The sequence below is a fragment of the Symphalangus syndactylus genome, chromosome 1 (genome assembly GCF_028878055.3).
Source record: "Symphalangus syndactylus isolate Jambi chromosome 1, NHGRI_mSymSyn1-v2.1_pri, whole genome shotgun sequence".
In the NCBI taxonomy this organism is placed as follows: Eukaryota; Metazoa; Chordata; class Mammalia; order Primates; family Hylobatidae; genus Symphalangus; species Symphalangus syndactylus.
This window is the reverse complement of record NC_072423.2, coordinates 159403058-159422455: the sequence shown is the minus strand read 5'-3', so window position 1 is coordinate 159422455 and position 19398 is coordinate 159403058. Positions and strand designations below refer to the sequence as shown.

General features: G+C 44.3%; 1 protein-coding gene across 4 annotated transcripts in view; it reads right to left on the bottom strand.

Moving 5' to 3' along the window:
* Positions 1-13346, bottom strand: part of TDRP (testis development related protein) — a 57610-nt gene extending 44264 nt beyond the window's left edge. The window contains exons 1-3 of one of the 4 annotated variants that reach the window (XM_055289661.2): positions 13327-13346; positions 12517-12709; positions 11881-11949 (exon numbers count right to left, since the gene is read on the bottom strand). In XM_055289661.2, the coding sequence (XP_055145636.1) occupies positions 11881-11949; positions 12517-12621 (174 nt within the window). In that variant the 5' untranslated portion in view covers positions 12622-12709; positions 13327-13346. Of the gene's footprint in view, positions 1-11880; positions 11950-12516; positions 12865-12914; positions 12930-13268 lie in introns of those variants that run through there. The other 3 variants (XM_063638288.1, XM_063638295.1, XM_055289671.2) reach the window with 3 other exon arrangements.
* Positions 13347-19398: the final 6052 nt, after the last annotated feature.

The following is a 19398-nucleotide window of genomic DNA, read 5'->3' as shown; positions in this document are numbered from 1 at the left end:
TCTTGTTCATTTTATCATAGGATAAGGGCCAAATAAGATCATTTATGCAAAAGCGCTTAAAACTATACAAATGCACACTTGCTAATAAAATGGAAGTTCAGGAAGAATATAAGTCAGCTTCATGACTGTGCTATTTATTTCTGAGTTTAGCATTAAGACTTCCTATTTTTACCCTAAATCACAACAAATTCTGATCACAAACTCTAATAAGTTACCTTACAGTCAGAAGAGAGTTCAAAGATCCTTTAGTCTAAACTAAGGGTCAGCAAATAACGGCCTATGTTTGTAAATAAAGTTATACTGGAACACAGCCACATTCCTTCATTTACATGTTGCCTACGGCTGCTTTCACCTGCAACTGCAGAGCTGAGTGGTTCTGACACTGCATGGCCCACAAAGCCTAAACCAGTTACTATCTGTTCCTTTACAGTAAAACTTCGCTGACTCCTGCTCTAGAGCCCTCACTTAAACAGGAAGTCTGGAGAGAGGAACTCATTTGCCCCAAAGTCCCAAAATGAGTACCAGCGCTGGGACCCAGGCCTGCCTCCAGACCACCTGAGACAGGCTTTTCTAGCACCATGCTGTCTCCTTTGTTCTTCCTGGTCTCAACCACTTATCAACCAAATTATGAGTTCTGAAATGGAGAACCAGGCTCTGGTACATTTTTGACAGTGTCACAAGCCAGAAGCATGTAAGCCTCTCCCTTCCGACCCCATGTCACTGCTGGGCTCCTCAACTCTGGACAGTAGATATCATTTCAAAGCCAGCACATCCATCACAGCCTCACTGGGCTGCTCCCACAGCCAGGCCACCCCAGGGACTTCCTTGGGACTCTCAGGGCACGCCCTTCTCCTGACCACCCTAGCTCAAAACTTTCACCTGCAGCTGCTTTTCTGCCTTCATCTTCACATCCAAAGGCACCAACTCTGATCAGCACTCTTTGGCAAGCTCACCTTTCCCTACCTGTCCTGACAAATCTTCCATCTGAAACTCAGGTTCTCATTTCACAGCTGACCTCCCTGACTAGAACCCCAGCTGTTTCATCGGCATCTTGCCCCCAACCCCTCCTCCTTAGACAGGTAATCTTTACAAAATACAACTAAGGTGTTATTCAGAATTCTTCAACATTCAGCTAAGAAATGAAGCCTCCACTCCTTAATGGGATTTTCCCAGTTCTCCCCTGTACAGCCCTCCTGTGTCAGTTCACCTGCTTCATTTTCTATCCCCCTCCCCCGATCATGAAGTAAAAAGGGAAGGATATAAAGTAGACGGCAGGCGGATGTACACCGGTTCTCTTTTCTCGCAATGTTCTAGCACTTCTCACTTGCTAATTTACCGAGAACTGTTTATCTCCCATAGTAAGACTTCTATCAAGAAACTCTTTAATACAAAACTAAGGCATGACAAAAATTAAAAGTATACTGTGATATTTACTGTATTGGAAACTGAGCCAAACCATAATTTTATCAGTGCTTTCAAAAGGCACTGATTGTTGAAGCCCTAGTTATTTAATATAAAAAAATTGGAAAATGAAGAAAAATGGTATCACAAATTTATCATAACCTATAAGGTAACAGAATTCAACAAAGAATATAAACCCAGAGAAACTCGGATTAAAATTCCTATTGGTGGCTACTAACACAAATTATTTACAAAGTTGTAACTTTACACAAGTTATTTAACTTCTCTAAGATCATCGAATACAAAATACAGTTTAATCTTATTATTCACAGTAGTTATGTTGTATAAAGTTGCCACAGTCAATAAGCAAATACTGAATTATTGCTGTTAAGGGAAACACAAGGCTAGGGTTCCTGCGAGCCTCTGATAACTTTTCATCAACAATGCATGACCTTGTTTTACATGCATTTGTTTAAAGATGCCTGATTTAATACCTGCTGTTGATTCATTCACATCAAACTCTCAGTCACCGGCCCTGTAACTCATGCCTGAGCCATCTCTAACACAGGTGTTCCCTCCGTAGGGAGTGCCACAGCTTTCTTGTGCTTGGGAACACTAGCCAGTGCTTCAGCACTACACTTGAGGGCTGTGAAAAACAGTGAAATCATACGCAAGCACAAACATATAAAAAAAAAAAAGGTAGTTCTCAATAGACTGCATGAAAGACACATGCCTCAGCTGGGAAGGAACTCGCTGGGTGATGGTGAGTGTTTGCTGCTCTGCAAGTTGTGGACGACTTTGAAGGCACTGTGAGTACTGATTTGCAGATTACAAATAAATTTTAACAAGTAGCTGAATTTGCAAATATGGAATCTACAAATAATGAAGATGAACTGTAACTACTTTTTGGACTATTGTGAGAAGCTGTAACAGCTGTAAAGCACTCACTCCAATGCCCAGCACATGGCAGGCACCAATATCATCATCCAGGATTCTATCCTCCAAACCAAGACACGCTCTAAAAACGTCACAACGCGTTCTGAGTAAAAAGCATTCCATTCTCTGCACACAACAGCAGCCGTCATAAAAGGACTCGTTATCTTTCAAACACTAGAACTATTATCTGCCATTTAGTTTATGTTTTTGTACAGAATATAGTACTTCCATCTGAAAGATTATAAAGCTACATCACGGTTTTAATACGCATTTATTAATATCTTGAAAAAAGCCACACCCACAGCCCCCAAGGCCTCTCCTTGGATTCAAACTGGTCTGCAGGTTGTCCACACACTCGCCTGGTTCCCAAGTCTTTGGGAGCAGCTGCACCACACTAGCTCATGGGTCCAACCATTTCTAGACAAAGCCAAGGTGACAGCAGGCAGTCTTCCCTCACAGCAACCCCCACAGAACTCCTAAGGCAGAAACTGTGGTTCGCCTGGTTACATACAGCACCAAGACAGAACCCCAGCTAACGTGGGGTGAAGGATCAGATAAAACGAACATAAAACGACCTCCCTGCCCTGAGCAGACAGGAAAAAAAAAGGAAGTGTCCCTGGTCCGTGGACTGCATCTTGGCTCACTCTGAAATAACAGGTAAAATCCTCTTGAGCTTCTTTGGCTTTTAACTCCTAGGGCAAGGCTGATGAGCCCCACACGTACAACCACTCCCCAAATGCAGACGTAAAGCCAAGTCGCCCATTCCTCCCAACAGGCGATCTTAAAAAAGCAGAAGACAGACTGCAGGGCCTCCCACAGTATGGACAAGTGCCCACCAGAGGCAGGTCTGAGTGTAGGGGTGGGCCCACCAGAGGCAGGTCTGAGTGTAGGGGTGGAGCCCACCTGAGGCAGGTCTGAGTGTAGGGGTGGAGCCCACCTGAGGCAGGTCTGAGTGTAGGGGTGGGCCCACCTGAGGCAGGTCTGAGTTTAGGGGTCGGCCCACCAGAGGCAGGTCTGAGTGTAGGGGTGGGCCCACCTGAGGCAGGTCTGAGTGTAGGGGTCGGCCCACCAGAGGCAGGTCTGAGTGTAGGGGTGGAGCCCACCAGAGGCAGGTCTGAGTGTAGGGGTGGAGCCCACCTGAGGCAGGTCTGAGTGTAGGGGTGGAGCCCACCTGAGGCAGGTCTGAGTGTAGGGGTGGAGCCCACCTGAGGCAGGTTTGAGTGTAGGGGTGGAGCCCATCTGAGGCAGGTCTGAGTGTAGGGGTGGAGCCCACCTGAGGCAGGTTTGACTGAAGGGGTGGAGCCCACCTGAGGCAGGTCTGAGTGTAGGGGTGGGCCCACCTGAGACAGGTTTGAGTGTAGGGGTGGAGCCCACCAGCCCTGGCTGAGCAAGCTGGGCTCCACATTCAGTGACATTCAGTTTTCAATACAGTAACTGACTCACAAAGTGAAACCCACAGCCTAACTCTAAGGATAAGAATAGCAGCTTTTAGACATTCTAAGTCATGCCACCTTAAGCCCTCACAAAAATCAGTAAAAGTACATCTTATCAATTAGGGTTTTAAACTCTCAGGAATAAAAATTTCACCCTATTATTAACATTTACAGGTAAAGATTATACAGAGTAATATGCTCAGACCTGAGAGGCAGATATTTAAGCCCTCATCATTCTACCCTTCAGTGGCTTACTAAAAGGACACAGTCAAGACACCTGGAATTTACCTAGCTAATTGCTTGAGGAGTTCCACAGGCCCAAGCAAGTAGAAGAATCCACCACCGTCTTTAGTGAGCTGATCTGAGTCTCGGAGAAGATTCTAGAGCTGTGCTTTCCAAATCAGTTGGCATTCACTTAAAAACACTACTGAGGACCTTAAATAGGGCTAGTCAAAATGAGTTCTTAATTATTCAAATTTGAAGTTAAAAACATTCCATTTCAGTTACTGGAAAACTTTTAAGTATGTTTGGAACAACTCAGAGAAAGCAACCTATTTTTTCACCCGTACATTTTATAAACTCTAAATACTGATCAAGTATTTCTGAAGAAAACTTGGCATACAAATTGATACATATTTATTAATATCTTGTGCTGGTAAATGTAAAATACACATAGATATGAGCGTATGAAAAAATGTAAAGGATCTCAATAACAAATTTTGTATTGATTATCTATTGATGTAATATGCTGAATATATCTAATTTTAAATATTGAATTAAAACTTTCAATGTGGCCACGAGAAAATGTTTTGCTTTGTTTCAGTGGAGGAAAGCTCCTCTCTGTTCCACAGGCAGGAGCTCCCCAAGCATCAGTTAAGAGGAGCCAGCTGAATCCGGAGCACATAAGCAGCGCCCAGGATCCTCCTTCCCTTCTGTAATATCATAACTGACCCTTCCTGCTTCCTCTCAAGTAATCACCCACAGAGACTTGACTCAAGTGCTTCTGCTGACTGAGTATCTGACTCAGCTCATGTGAGAGTCCACTTAGACTAACCCTACAAACATCTGTTTACCCAAGAATGAATCTGCATCGAGATCAGCTCCCCTAAGGCTGGAGAATTCCTGCTCCCCACTCCAGACTCCAGAGTTCCCACCCTGACTCAATTCTGCAGCTCCCATAGGGTGCCGTAATGTGGAAACCTCACACCAGGTACACTCCTCTCAGTGGCACTGCTGAGCCCCACATGGGCCTGGCTCCCTTCCTGGGCTGGCTCCCTGCCTAGCCTTGGGGACACAGCAGTAAGCATTCAGCCTAGGATGAGATGGTCCTCCAGAGAGGCTCGTGATGTCCAATGCCTGTCGCACAAGTGAGAAGCGCTTGAATGCGGCTGTCCCAGGACCCTCCTGCCTGCACCACACCCCACTGTCCACATCAACTCAGGCAATGAGCACATTCCAGAGCGAGGGACACCAGAAAGCCAAATCCTAAGTCAGTAAAAAGCATTAACCATTTCTATTAATTAATAAGAAGACCTACTTTTTCTTCTTTTAGTGTGTCTGTTTGCCAGAGAAAAATATTAACAGTTGGATATGGATGATTTCATTTACTTTTCACTTTTTCAATTCATCTCAGGGGCAGGACAGCCTGGTTTGCACATACTGGCCATGGGGACTACGAGGTTTTTAGAAGTCTTCATTGGGCTTGTAAACAAGTAAGAATTCGCCAGGGTTTGAGAATTATGACTCCTTTAAAGTCGAATGCTAAATTAGCCTCCTATCAGTCTCACAACTACCTGAAACAGAAGAGGACATTTCCCAGAGGAGACGGGCCTAACTTCAGCTGTTACCTGACTCCAAGTTGCAGATCCTGCCTCCCTGTAAAGACAGGATAAATTTAGCAATTTTATCTTGAAAACATGAATACAATGGGTTGTATCTACTTGGCTATATAAAAGAGTAAGATTCCTTTCATCTTCACAATGTGTGCCTATGATGTGTCCCATCCTGGCTAAGGCTCCTTCATAATAAAATTATTTTATCTCTTTCTATATTGTTAAGTTTTCTTGGTTGGGAACAGGTTTTGTTTTTAAAACAAAATGTCTGCAACCTTTCACCACTGATAAAAAGCTTCTGCAGCATTGTTAAAACAGAGGCTATCTCAATAGAGGAGAGAGGTTTGCTTCAGCTCCCAACAGGCAAAGACAGCTGTGATTTGCAGCCAACCGCAAAGGGGTCTCGGGATGGAAAGTGACCAAGAGAAGACATCAAGGGTGGGGGATTCTTGCTACAGGTGGGCCAAGAACTCAGACATCAAGGCCAGGGGATGAGGAACTCAATCAGACATCAAGGGTGAGGAGGTTCTCACTGCAGGGACTTCTACTGAGGCTGGGCAGGACAAAAGCGAGGTCCAGACTAAAGCTGGGACAGATAGAGTCTGTTGGCAGCTGTGTGGCCTTCCCGGTCCCTCCTACTTTGTGCCCATGTGTCAGATGGTGGCACCAACTCATATCAAGAACTTATAAACAAGGGCTAAGCACCACCTCAATAAACACTAGTGATAGCTCTATTTATCCCAATTTTACAGCTAAAAAACAAAACTGACACTTGGCTATGTCAAGTGGCTTAACAAAAGTCAGACACAGGGTGTAGATTCAATCAAGGCTCACCAGAAACCAAGTCCAAATCTAAACTACCCAACTGTATTTTCATGCAAATACAGTTATCTTGACTACAGTTCCATACATTCAATGACATGGTAATGGGACTGGCGGAGAAGTCTTTAGAAGTCTTCATTAGCCTTGTGAACATCTAAGAAGCTATCGAATATAAATAAGAGAAAGGCAAATTAAAATCACATTAAGAGGCAACTTTTGTCCCCATCAGATCTAAAATCTTGAAGACATGCGCATCACACCACACTGGTGAGAAACAATCACATATGCTGCTGGTTGGAGTGTAAACCAGGACCGCCTCTTTCCGAGGGCAATTTGGAGACATCCATCAAAACCACAAATGCACGCATCCTTGGACAGCTCCACTTCTAGACATGTGAAATAACTATCCTGCAGGCCTGTAATAGAAAGAGACTAGAAATAACCCCCTAAAGGCATCAATAGGGGACTCGTTCTTCAAATTTGTATTTAAAATCCTGTATATCCATGTAAGGAAGTGCAATTGCTGTAGACTGAATGTTTGCGTCCCCAGAACTCACATCCCCTCATGTGATAGCATGTGCAGGTGGGCATCTAACAGGTGATCGGGGTGAGATGGGAGGCGTGAGGTTGGGGCCCCCACGATGGGATAAGTGTCCTAATATGGGGGTAAGAAGCTGGAGCTCCCTCTGCCTTGAGAGGATGTAGTGTGATGGCAGTGCCCTCTGCAAACCAGGAAGCAGCCCCTCACCAAGAACGAAGCACCCTGATTTAAAACTTCCAGCCTCTGGAACTGAAGAAATAAATGTTTGTTGTTGAAGCTGCCCAGTTTATCCTATTCTGTTACAGTGGCCTGAATGAACTAGGATGACTGTGTAACATTTAACACACAAATACAGACGAAAGAATACGGAACCTCTTCATCTACTGGTAAGGGCTACAACTTACTGCAAATGGGAAAAGGCAGGTGTGAAAGTGTTCACCGCAGGTTCATGTCTGCATAAGAAAAGAGCTTTATTTTTAAAGAGAAATAATGGAAAACAGTAACAACATGTTAGCTATACAAGCAGAGAGAGAAAGGCCTCTGCCTCCCCACATACCTGCCCTCCAGCAGAACATCAGGCCTTTTCTGGATTTCAGAGCGATCGTCAACACCAGCTATTGAGTTTACTCCACTTCTTTCTTCCCAGACACCACTAAAGCAAACGTCACAGAGCCTCACAGTGCCATAAAAGCGTGACTTTGTGTCATCTAAACTAAGATTCACTATTCCTTGGCTCTCCCCATCTCCAAGCATGATTTTAAAACACCTGAAACAGTCCTTGATGTCTTTTTTCTTTGCAATGTCTACAGAATATGTTTAAGCCTTTTAAATTTGTAAGTGAAAATATGTCAGAAATTCTGACTTTTGTTTAGAAACCCAATAGTTAAGGCTAGCCAAATCCCTATGCAATCCAGTTTAGAGGCAACTGATGAACTCTTCTACACTGTCCGTGTTAGATCCATCTAAACCACCCATGTTGAACAGTTCTCTGCACTTCTTTCTCTATTATTTGCATAAAACTTTGAGGGGCAGAGGTTAGAAAACGGCTCAGCAACCTTTATATCCACCATAAGAAGCCCAATGAAATAAATTTTGTCACAGAAATTTAGCATCATTTAGTATCACACAGCCTTAAAATGGATTTTTTCCAGCTAGCAGTACTGAAACGGGAAGCACTCCATGAGACACATATTATGAATGGAACAACCCAAGGTACAGAAAAATGTGAACAGTGAGACAGCAAATCTTTGCTTCTGAACACACACTTATGTATCAGCATAAATGTGTCATGGACAGATACACAAAAGAGCTTAACAATGTTTCCCATTAGAAACTTTGAAGAAGTTAAGACCTAACAATCTCAAGAAGTATTTTACCATATGCATTAGCAGAAATATTTTACCATATGCATTAGCAGTTTTTCTTCAAGTAACATTAGATTCATTAAAACTTGTGTCTTTCTGTTGAAGGATTGCAATGAATGATTCTCCTTATAAACCTTGTGGTTATATGTTAATACAAAATAGATGTGTATTTATGACCAAAAAAAGGGCCCATAGCCTAAAAAGATGCTCAGAGAGGTTTATTTTCTAAAATGTTAAAATTATTTTAGTAATAGTTAAGTGTCCTTTACATCTAAATAATTGTGAATGCTTCACATTTCAAATTTATTGGAACCTAACATTATCTACTTTTTCACTAAAAAAAAAAAAAAAAAAAAAAAAAGCTGTGTAACCTGATGTTCAAGAAAGGCAACAGGACAGATATGATTGCAAACTGAATGCCTTTCTAGAATCAAGCAGAATGTGCTCTCAACCTGCACATTCAATATCACACTGACTGACAGATTTGGAGGGTATGACAAAAGACTAAGAATGAAACAGAATTGAGAACTTCTAACATGACTGAATTTAACAGATTCATTAAATCCTATTTGCATATAAATTCCTACTTCTCTCAACTTTAAAATTTTGTAGGCAGAAGTTTTATGACTTTTCATGAATTTCAAAATTCTAATTTAATTTAAATTTAATTCTAACTTGTCTTAATTCTAAGTTAGCTTTGCAATAAAGATCAGTCCTCTTGAAGAAATTAACTAAATTTAGAATATGACTAATCTGTCATAATTAACACAAATTTTCTCTATTTTTACATAGCAATGTTTTTCAACACAAACTTTGGATACCCTTAATAAAGTAACATAAAAACCACAGTCAAAATTCACAACTAGCAGATAACTGGGAAAACCTTGGGTACAGTGATGGCTTTTTCAATATAATACCAAAGGCACATCCATGAAACAAATAATTCATAGTGAAGCTTCATTAAAATTAAAAACTTCTGCTCTGAAAAAGACACTGTCAAGAGAATGTGAAGCCACAGATTGGGAGAAAATCTTTATAAAACACATACATATAAAGGACTAGTATCCAAAACATACAAAGAACTCTTAAAACTCAACAATGAGAAATCAAACCACCTAACTAAAAAATGCAGCGAAAGATCTAAACAGACACCTCACCAAAAAAGGGACACAGATGACAAGTACGCGTCTGAAAAGATGCTCATGTCATTTATCAGGGAAGCGCAATTCAAGACAAAGAAAAAGCACCACACACCTACTAGGATGGACAAAATCTCGATACTGACAGCACCAAATGCTGGCAAGGAGGTGGAGCAAAAGGAAATCTCATTCATTGCCCATGGGAGTGCAAACTGGTGCAGCCACTTTGGAAGATAGTTTGGCGGTTTCTTATAAAACTAAACACTCTCACCATGCAATCCAGCAGTCGGGCTCCTAGGTATTTACCCAAGTTGAAAACTTACATTCACACAAAAACCTGCACCTGATGTTTACAGCAGGTCTATGAATAAACTGATGTATATTCATAATTGCCAAAACGTGAAAGCAACCAACATGCCCTCCAGAGGGTGAAGGGATAAACTGTGGTACACCCAGACAGTGGAATACTATTCAATGATAAAAAGAAATGAGCTACAAGCCATGAAAAGAAATGCAGGAACCTTAAATGCATCTTTCTAAGTGTGAGAAGCCTACCGGAAAAGGCTACACACTGTGAATGCAACCAAATGACATTCTGGAAAACTATGGGGACAGTACAAAGATCAATGGTTGCCAGGGGTTCGGGGGAGGGAGGGCACACAGAGGGTCTCTAGGACAGAAAAACTCCTGTGTGTGACACTATAATGGTGGGCACACGTCAGTACACATTTGTCCAAACCATAGAATGCACGAGTGAGCCCTCCCAGGTGAGGACCATGAGTCCGTGTAGGTCCACAGATTGTTAACAAACGCACCACTCTGTGGGGGGTGGTGATAGTGGGGGGCTAGGGATCCATGAGAACTCTCTGTACTTTCTCCTCAATTTTGCTGGGCACTTAAAACTGGATACCTGAAAAATAAAGTCTATTAAAGTTTTCCCCCCCAAAACCAACACACACTTTAGACGTATAGATAACAGGCCAGGCGCGGTGGCTCACGCCTGTAATCCCAGCACTTCAGGAGGCCGAGAAGGGCAGATCACCTGAGGTCAGGAGTTCGAGACCAGCCTGACCAACATGGACAACCCCGTCTCTACTAAAAATACAAAATTAGTCAGGCGTGGTGACACATGCTTGTAATCCCAGCCACTCAGGAGGCTGAGGCAGGAGAATCACGTGAACCTGGGAGGTTGCGGTGAGCTGAGATCACGCCATTGCACCCCACCCAGGGCGACAAGAGCCAAACTCCATCTCAAAAAAAATATATATATATATAGATGACAATTCTGTAAAGAGAAAATCAGAAAAGGAGCTTTAACTTAGGCACTGCCAGCGAATGAATCTAGGTGGAGGATACGAGGAAGAATCTCCTATTCTTCTACTTTTCTGCATATTAGAAATTTTTCAAAATAAGAACTTACGGCCAGGTGTGGTGACTTACGCCTGTCATCCTATAATTTGGGAGGCTGAGGTGGGCGGATCACTTGAGCCCAGGAGTTCCAGATCTGCCTGGACAACATAACAAGACTCCATTTCCACAAAAACGGTTTTTTTAAATTAGCCAGGTGAGGTGGTCCGCACTTGTAGTCCCAGCTACTACAGAGGCTGAGGGAGGAGAATCACTCAACCAGCCCAGGCAGGTTGAGGCCGTAGTGAGCCGAGACTGCACCACTGCACTCCAGCCTAGTAAACAGGGCAAGACCCTGTCTCAAAATAAAAAATAAAAACTTAACAAAAAAAAGTGGGTTTCAGGATTCATTAGGAAAAACGGGAGAACATAGGAAGACTCAGTTTAAAATTCTCAAGGCTCTATCCAGAAACAATAATATGGCTCATCTTTGACCAACATTAGTTATTTACAGCTTCTGCAATTAACTCGGTAGCCACATATAAATTCTCATCATTACATTCAAGAAGAGAGCTGTTTAGAGTAACTATAACATTCTGAAATTAAAAAAAAAAAGAGGGTAGGTAAGCACTAACGCTACCTAAAACAAATTTCTCAAGACAAGTTCAGATAGTAACCGTATTTAAGCGCTCAACATAACCGGCTCCATTTTCCATGAGTTAGGAACGGAATTTAACTTTCATAGGAAATGTCTATCAAGAAGAAACAACTCCAGACTCTCAGAGAAACTCTTCTGCTCAGAAACTATTTCCAAGTCCTCCGAAGAAAGGTATAAATCGTTAGCTTCCATTCGGCCTTAACAGCATCAGGAGGACGTTGCCACACGTTTTACAGAAAGAGATATTTTATGATCCAGAAAGCTGGATTTCTGACCTAAATTTCATTGTACATGAAAAAGAGCACTGCAATGGAAAAAGGGAGGCGGGAGGGGCGGTGGGGGAGGGCACATCTAAGGCACACAGGGCCCACCTGGGAGCCCTTTCAATTAAAAAATTCTAGACATACCAAACATATCTCTACACTCGTCAGGCAAAGGCCTTTCAGTTTTCGGTATAAAGGACTTCTGCCGGCTTCCTTCAGAAAAATCAAGGATTTAAGAAAATACTTGTTACGCAAACAAACATTTAGCCCACTTAACACTGAGCCATGGTCGTCCAAAGCTGCTTAGTGTCCGCGAGGAGGCCGTCCGGGTGCGCGATGATTCAGGCCTTCTCCCCCAGCTCCACCCGGGAGGCGAGCACCCGAAGTGGACCTCTGCGTCCCGGGCCCACGACGCCCGCGCCGCGGGGTGCGCGCCCTACGTCCCCGCTCTCCTGGGACTGCGCCCCGAATAACACGTGTAGGGGTCACTGGGCCCCCTGCAAGCGGCGAGAACGCCGGCAGCCCTGGCCAGTAAAGCCGGGAGTAGGTCCACGCGGACCACAGCGGTAACTCAGCCCAGGACCAACCTAGGGTCAAGTTCTCCGACTCCGCACTCGGGCACTTAGCGGGCCGCACCCCGGAGCTACGCGGCCCCAACCTCACCTGCCCGCCCAAACTGTGCCCCCAACTACCCGCACCTCCACCTGCTCGCCGCCCACCCTCGCCCTCCACCTGCGCGCCCCCGGCCTACTAGCACTCCCCACCTGCGCACCCCCTCACCTGCGCCTGGGCGGCGGAGGCTGCCGGTGGCGGCCCCCCACGCAGGCCGTCCTCCTCCTCGGGGGGCTCGTCCAGCAGCACCCGGCCCCGTCCCAGCTTCCACATGGTCGGGCGGGTGCCGGCGTCCCTCTGTCCGTGCGTCGGGCTGTGGGTCCGCGTCCCTCCCGGCAGCCGGACGCTCTGCCTGCCGCTCCTGCGGGACGCGGGCCCAGTGGGCCGGGCGGGGCTAGACGGCGGGCGGGGCGCCCCCAGAACTAGGCCCGCCCCCTCCCCACCAGGCCCGCCCCAAACCCTACCCAAGACCCGGCCCGCCCCCAAACCATCGCCAGAACCAGGCCCGCCCCAAGCCTTCCTCAGGACCAGACCCGCCCCCAAACCTTCCCCAGGACCAGACCCACCGCCAAATTCGACGGGGCTCCGAATCCCATCCCCCACAGAAAGGTCAACCCCGGCCCCCTCCTCCCAGTGTGGTCCCCGCCACCGCCCCGGCGAGACCCTCGCCCCTCACTGTTCTACTGTACGACGTCCTCACCCCAGGCTACCCCGTCACCTGGTCCCCCCACCTTGGCCCCCACCGACCCGCCCCTAGCCGCTTCCTCACCCGGGAACGCCCCCATCCTGAGCCCCCACCAAGCCCCTAGCCCTGCCCGATCCCCGGTTCCCTGAGTCCTCCTCTACCCCCTACCCCCACCCGGCCCCCGCAAATTCCCCTCTCCCGGTTCTCTCCTTCTCCCCCACCGACCCCCACTTACTCCCGGGCTGACCCCTCCCCCCACCCTCTCCCCGACCCTGGCCGGAGGGCGTGGCCACCTCCGCCCGGGTCACCGAGGCAACGGCCGAGAGGCGCAGTGCGCATGCGCGACGCTGACGCTCAGGCCGCCGCAAGGCTGAGTAAAAGGTGGACGGCGCAAGGTCCGCGAAGCGGCGCCTGTACCCCAGCGCTTCAGGGCATCTTTCGGAGCCTGGGCGCCGGGCATCCGGGACTCGTCCCCTCCAGCGCCCGAGGTCGCGGGATAGTGGGGACGCCGAGAGGAGGCCTCGCCCAGCCCTGGGCGCCGCGGGCTCGGCCCGGACTGACGGCTGTGGGGGGCCGGGATGGGGCCGTGGTGCCGGGCCGCGCAGAACCCCTGGGACCTCCGCGGCGCCCAGGGTGGGGCTCAGGGCCGGGAGAACGTTTTCCCGCGTGGCTATGGCTTTGTCAGAGTCAGGAGCGGGAGAGGCGCCCACAGAGTCCTGAGGGCAGAACCACCTGGTTCCCAGGGGGAAAGAAGCTGGCGAGGCTACCCCCGAGCCCGGGACGGAGCCGCGGGAACGCGGGACTCTGGACGTCCGCTGCCGCCAAGCAAGTTAATTTTTCCCGCGACGCGCTTCCTATCGCTTCTTTCTCACACCAAATATGTATTCATGTGTTCAGTCATGTAAAAGCGCATTTTAAAGGAGGATCCAGAACTGTGAGCTCCCTTGAAAACTGCAAGCTTCGTAACTTTACGACTCAAAAAAATGAAATGTATCTTTTGAGTTTCCCACAAGTGATGAGCAGCAAAGCTTTTAAGATGAAAGGGGCTCTGAATTGTCTTTGGGAGATGCTGGCCAGGATCCCTGAGAACCGAGGGGGTGGCGCCCTTGCCCGAGGCCTGGGGGGACCTCGGGGCCCTGGCGCGAGACGCACAAGGAAGGCGGGGGCTGGGCCTGGCAGGAGCCCCCAGCCGAGTGGGAAGACCCAGATAATAACCTAACGATACTAATCTAACTGTACCGTCACCCAGAGAGGAGGGCAGCACCCCTCCCACATCCCTGCCCCGGTGACCGCTAAACCTACCGGCCACAAACTTCACGAAATAGAATAAAACATTGGTGCCTACTAAGGGCCACTCCACCCAGTACAAACTAAATTTGAGAGTTCCTCTTCACGCAAATAATAAGAATGTTAAAAATGTATATACGCTCCTTTTCAAACAAGGCCTAATAGGCCTGGCCTCCTGGGCTAGGAGGCTTAGAAAATTGCAAATGCAAGATGGCATGGTGTGGCCCCGGGGTGTTGTCAAAATAAGCACACCGCAAGCACAAACTGATGAAAGTCAAAAACTATCAAACAGGTTGCAAAACAAAGCCAGGATCCAAACACGGCCCATATAAAGACGCTACAAATAAAACACAGAAAACCAACTTAAACATTTGGACAAATAACACAAATCCCCCTGGCTAATGGGAAGGAACACAGGGCTTATGCCCAGACAGCTGGCTTCCTCTCAGTCTAGCAACATCCACTGCATGAATTGTCATTAAACTGTAATCCCCTGCAAGTCCACGACAATCTGGAAGAAGGCGAGAGTTGCTAAATAAAAAAGCTAACTTACTGAACATTTTAGACATTTAGCTTTCCTCTGCAGAAGAGCACAGCTGGTCAGGATATCTACAACCTAAAGGCCTGGCGCAAATGAGAGGGAAGGGGGTTGGGTGGGAGAAGCCAGTGAAATGGCTGTTACAGAGCAGCAGGCATTTCTGGAATTCTGAGAGGAACTTTCCCGAGTTCTATGAATTTGACTCAGTTCATTCATTAGCTCCTCAATGAGTTTTATATAATTAAATCATGCTATTGTTAAGGTCCATAAGAGGCATACTTTACACAATCCAGTGTCATAAAAATACAATTGTTACCAGTAAAAATCCACTTTGGGATCCAGAAATTCATGGTTAAACAATCTTTCCATATACTGAGGCCTCAGTTGGAGGGAGCTATTCATTTTAAACTGAATTGCCCTTATTGGCTAATTTGGTCACTGAAAATTCACTGGTACAGGAACTCTAATTTTTTACTAAGTAAAGATCAAGTGTGTCATCTCTGTCTGAATTCAAAATGCATAAGGCTCAACTTAGTGAGATTTTGCTCTGGCAAACTTAATTTTAAATAGGAGTGGGGTTTGGGGTGCCATATAGAACTTAATAGCAACCAGAGCTGTTTAAAAACTACAAGTTTCTTATCCGTGGAAGTGATTCGGCAGAGGCTGGATCTGAAGACAGTTGTACCCTCAGTCCTCTGACTTTTTTTAAAAATAGATACATAACATTTTACATATTTGGGGGTACATTTGATATTTTCTTACAAGCATGGAATGTGTAATGATCAAGTTAGGATATTTGGGGTGTATATCAACGGGTATTTTTCAATTCTATGTGTTGGTAATATTTCAAGTTTTCCTTTGTAGCTATTTTGAACTATACAATACATTGTTGCCAACTATAGCTACCCTACTCTGCTATCAAACATTGCCTTGTAAACTGCATGTTTATACTCATTAACCAACTTGACTTTACTTCTCCCCCAACATACACACCTTCCCAGCATCTGGTAACTACCATTCTATTCTCTACCTCCAGGATATCAGGATTTTTTTAGCGCTCACATATGAGTGACAACATGGGATATTTGTCTATGTCTGGCTTATTTCACTTAACATAATGATCTCCAATTCCATCCATGTTGCTGCAAATGACAGGATATGATTCCTTTTTATGACCAAATACTATTCCATTCTGTATATGCACATTTTCTTCATCCATTCATCTGTTGATGGACACTTAGGTTGACTCCATATCTTTACTATTGTGATTAATGCTTCAATAAACATGGATATGCAAATATCCCTTTGATATAATGATTTCCTTTCTTTTGGATAAATATCCAGTAGTGGGATTGCTGGATCATATGGTAGTTTATTTTTAGTGGTTTTTTTTTTTTTTTTGAGAACTCTCTATGGCTGTACTAATTTATATTCTTACCAACAGTGTATAAGCTCCCTTTTCTCCACATCCATGCCAGCATCTATTATTTCTTGTCTCTTTATTTTTTTTCTTTTCTTTGTTTTTTTTTTTTTTTTTTGACAGTCTCGCTCTGTCACCCAGGCTGGAGTGCAGTGGCACGATCTCGGCTCACTGCAACCTCCGCCTCCCGGGTTCAAGCGATTCTCCTGCCTCAGCCTCCCGAGTAGCTGGGACTACTGGCACGTGCCACCATGCCCAGCTAATTTTTTGTGTTTTTAGTAGAGACAGGGTTTCACCGTGTTAGCCAGGATGGTTTCGATCTCCCGGCCTCGTGATCTGGCCACCTCGGCCTCCCAAAGTGCTAGGATTACAGGCGTCAGCCACCACAGCCGGCCTATTTCTTGTCTTTTTAATAATAGCCATTATAATTGGAGTAAGATGATATTTCACTGTGGTTTTGATTTGCATTTCCCAGATAATTAGTGATGTTGAGCATTTTTTCATATACTTGTTGGCCATTTGTATGTCTTCTTTTGAGAAATGTCTATTCGTGTCCTTTGCATACTAATGGGATGGTTATTATTTTTTTTGCTGTTTAGTTGTTTTAGTTCTTTGTATATTCTGGATATTAGTTCCTTGTCAGACGAATTGTTTGTAATATTTTCTACCATTCTACAGGTTTTCACTTCACTCCGTTAATCGTTCCCTTTGCTGTTCAGGAGCATTTTTGGTTTGGTACCACTTGCCTATTTGTGATTTTATTGCCTGTGCCATTGAGGTCTTAGCCATAAAATCTTTGCCTAGACCAATGTCCTGAAGTGTTTTTTCTGCATTTTCTTCTAGGAGTTTTATAGTTTCAGGTCTTACATTTAAGTCTTTATCCATCTTGAGTTGATCTTTGTATTTTGGGAGAAATAGGGGTCCAGTTTCAATTTTCTGCATATGAATATCCAGTTTTTTTAGCACTATTTATTGAAGAGCATATCCATTCCCCAATGTCTGTTCTTGGTGCCGTTATCAAAAATAATTTGGCTGTAAATACATAGATTTATTTCTGGGTTCTTTATTTTGTTCCATTGGTGTTTGTGTGTGTTTTTATACCAGTTCCATGCTATTTTGATTGCTATAGCCTCATAATATATTTTGAAGGCAGGTAGTGTGATGACTCCTGATTTATTCTTTTTTACTCAGGATTGCTTTGGCTATTGGGGCTCTCTTTTGGTTCCATATGAATTTTAGGATTTTTTCTTGTGAAAATTATGTTGATAATTCAAATTGTTTTTCATTGAATTTGTAGATTTCTTTGGACAGTATGGTCATTTTAACAATAGTAATTTTTGCAATTCATGAGCATGGGATGTCTTTCCATTTGTTTGTGTCCTCTTCAATTTCTTTTATCAGTGTATTGTAGTTTTCCTTGTAGAGGTATTTCACCTCCCCGGTTAAACTTATTCCTAGCATTGTTTTATTTATTTGTTTGTTTGTTGTAGCTATTGTAAATGGGATTGGCTTTTTTTTTTTTTTTTTTTTTTGAGTCGAAGCCTCACTCTGTCTCCCACGCTGGAGTTCAGTGGCGCGATCTCGGCTCACTGCAAGCTCCACCTCCCAGGTTCATGCCATTCTCCTGCCTCAGCCTCCCGGGTAGCTGGGACTACAGGCACCCGCCACCACACCCGGCTAATTTTTTTGTGTTTTTAGTAGAGACGGGGTTTCACTGTGTTAGCCAGGATGGTCTCGATCTCTTGACCTCATGATCCGCCTGTCTCGGCCTCCCAAAGTGCTGGGATTACAGGCGTGAGCCATCGCGCCCGGCCGGTATTGCCTTTTTTATTTCTTTCTCAGCTAGTTCATTATTGGTATATAGAAATACTACTGATTTTCGTATGTTGATTTTGTATTCTGCAGTATAACTGCATCTATCAGATCTAAGAGTATTTTGGTTTTTCTTTAGGTTTTTCTAATGTAAGATGAAGTTATGATCTTTAGGTTTTTCTAGTATAAGATCATGTTATCTGCGAAGAGTGACAATTTGACTTCCTCTTTTCCAGTTTGGATGCATTTTATTTCTTTCTCTTGCCTGATTGTTCTGGTTGGGACTTTCAGTACTATGTTAAACAGGAATGGTAGATGTGGTTATTCTTGTCTTGTTCCAATTCTTAAGGGAAAGGCTTTCTGTTTTCCTCATTCACTATGATGTTAGCTTTGGGTTTGTCACATGGCCTTTATTATATTGAGGTATATTATTTCAATGCCTAATTTGTTGAGAGTTTTTATCACAAAGGGATGTTAAATTTTATCAAATGCTTTTTTACATCTATTATCATATGGTTTTTCTCCTTCATTCTGTTGATATAATGTATCACCTTTACTGGTTTAGTATGTCAAGCCATTCTTGCTTCTCTGAGGTCAATTCCACTCGATCATGGTGTATCATCTTTTCGATGTGCTGTTGGATATATTTTGGTAGCGTTTGGTTGAGAAGTTTTGCATCTATGTTTATCCAGGATATTGACCTGTAGTTTTCTTTTTCTGTTGCATCTTTGTCTGGTTTTGGTATCAGAATAATGCTGGCTTCATAGGACGAGTCAGGGAGAATTCCTTCCTCTTTAACATTTTGGAATAATTTGAGGAGAATTTGTGTTAATTCTTCTTCATAAGTTTGGTAGAATTTGGCAGTAAAGCCATTCAGTTCTAGACTACTCTTTGTGGGGAGATATTTTATTACTGATCCAATCTCATTATTGCTCTGTTCAGATTTTCTATTTCTTCCTGATTCAATATTGGTAGCTTGTATGTGTCCAGAAATTTATCCATTTCATCTAGGTTTTCCAGATTGTTAGTATATAGTGGTTCATAAGGGCCTCTAATTATCTTATGTATTTCTGTGCTATCAATTGTAATGCCTACTTTTTCATTTCTGATTATATTTGGATCTTCTCTCTTTTTTTCTTATTTAGTATAGCCAGCAGTTTATCAATTTTGCTCATCTTTTCAAAAAACACTTTTTCCTTTTGTTGTTCCTTTGTATCTTTTTTAAGTCTCCATTTCATTTTGTTCTGCTCTGATCTTTATTATTTATTTCCTTCCAATTTTGGGTTTGGTTTTTTTGTTGGTTTTCTA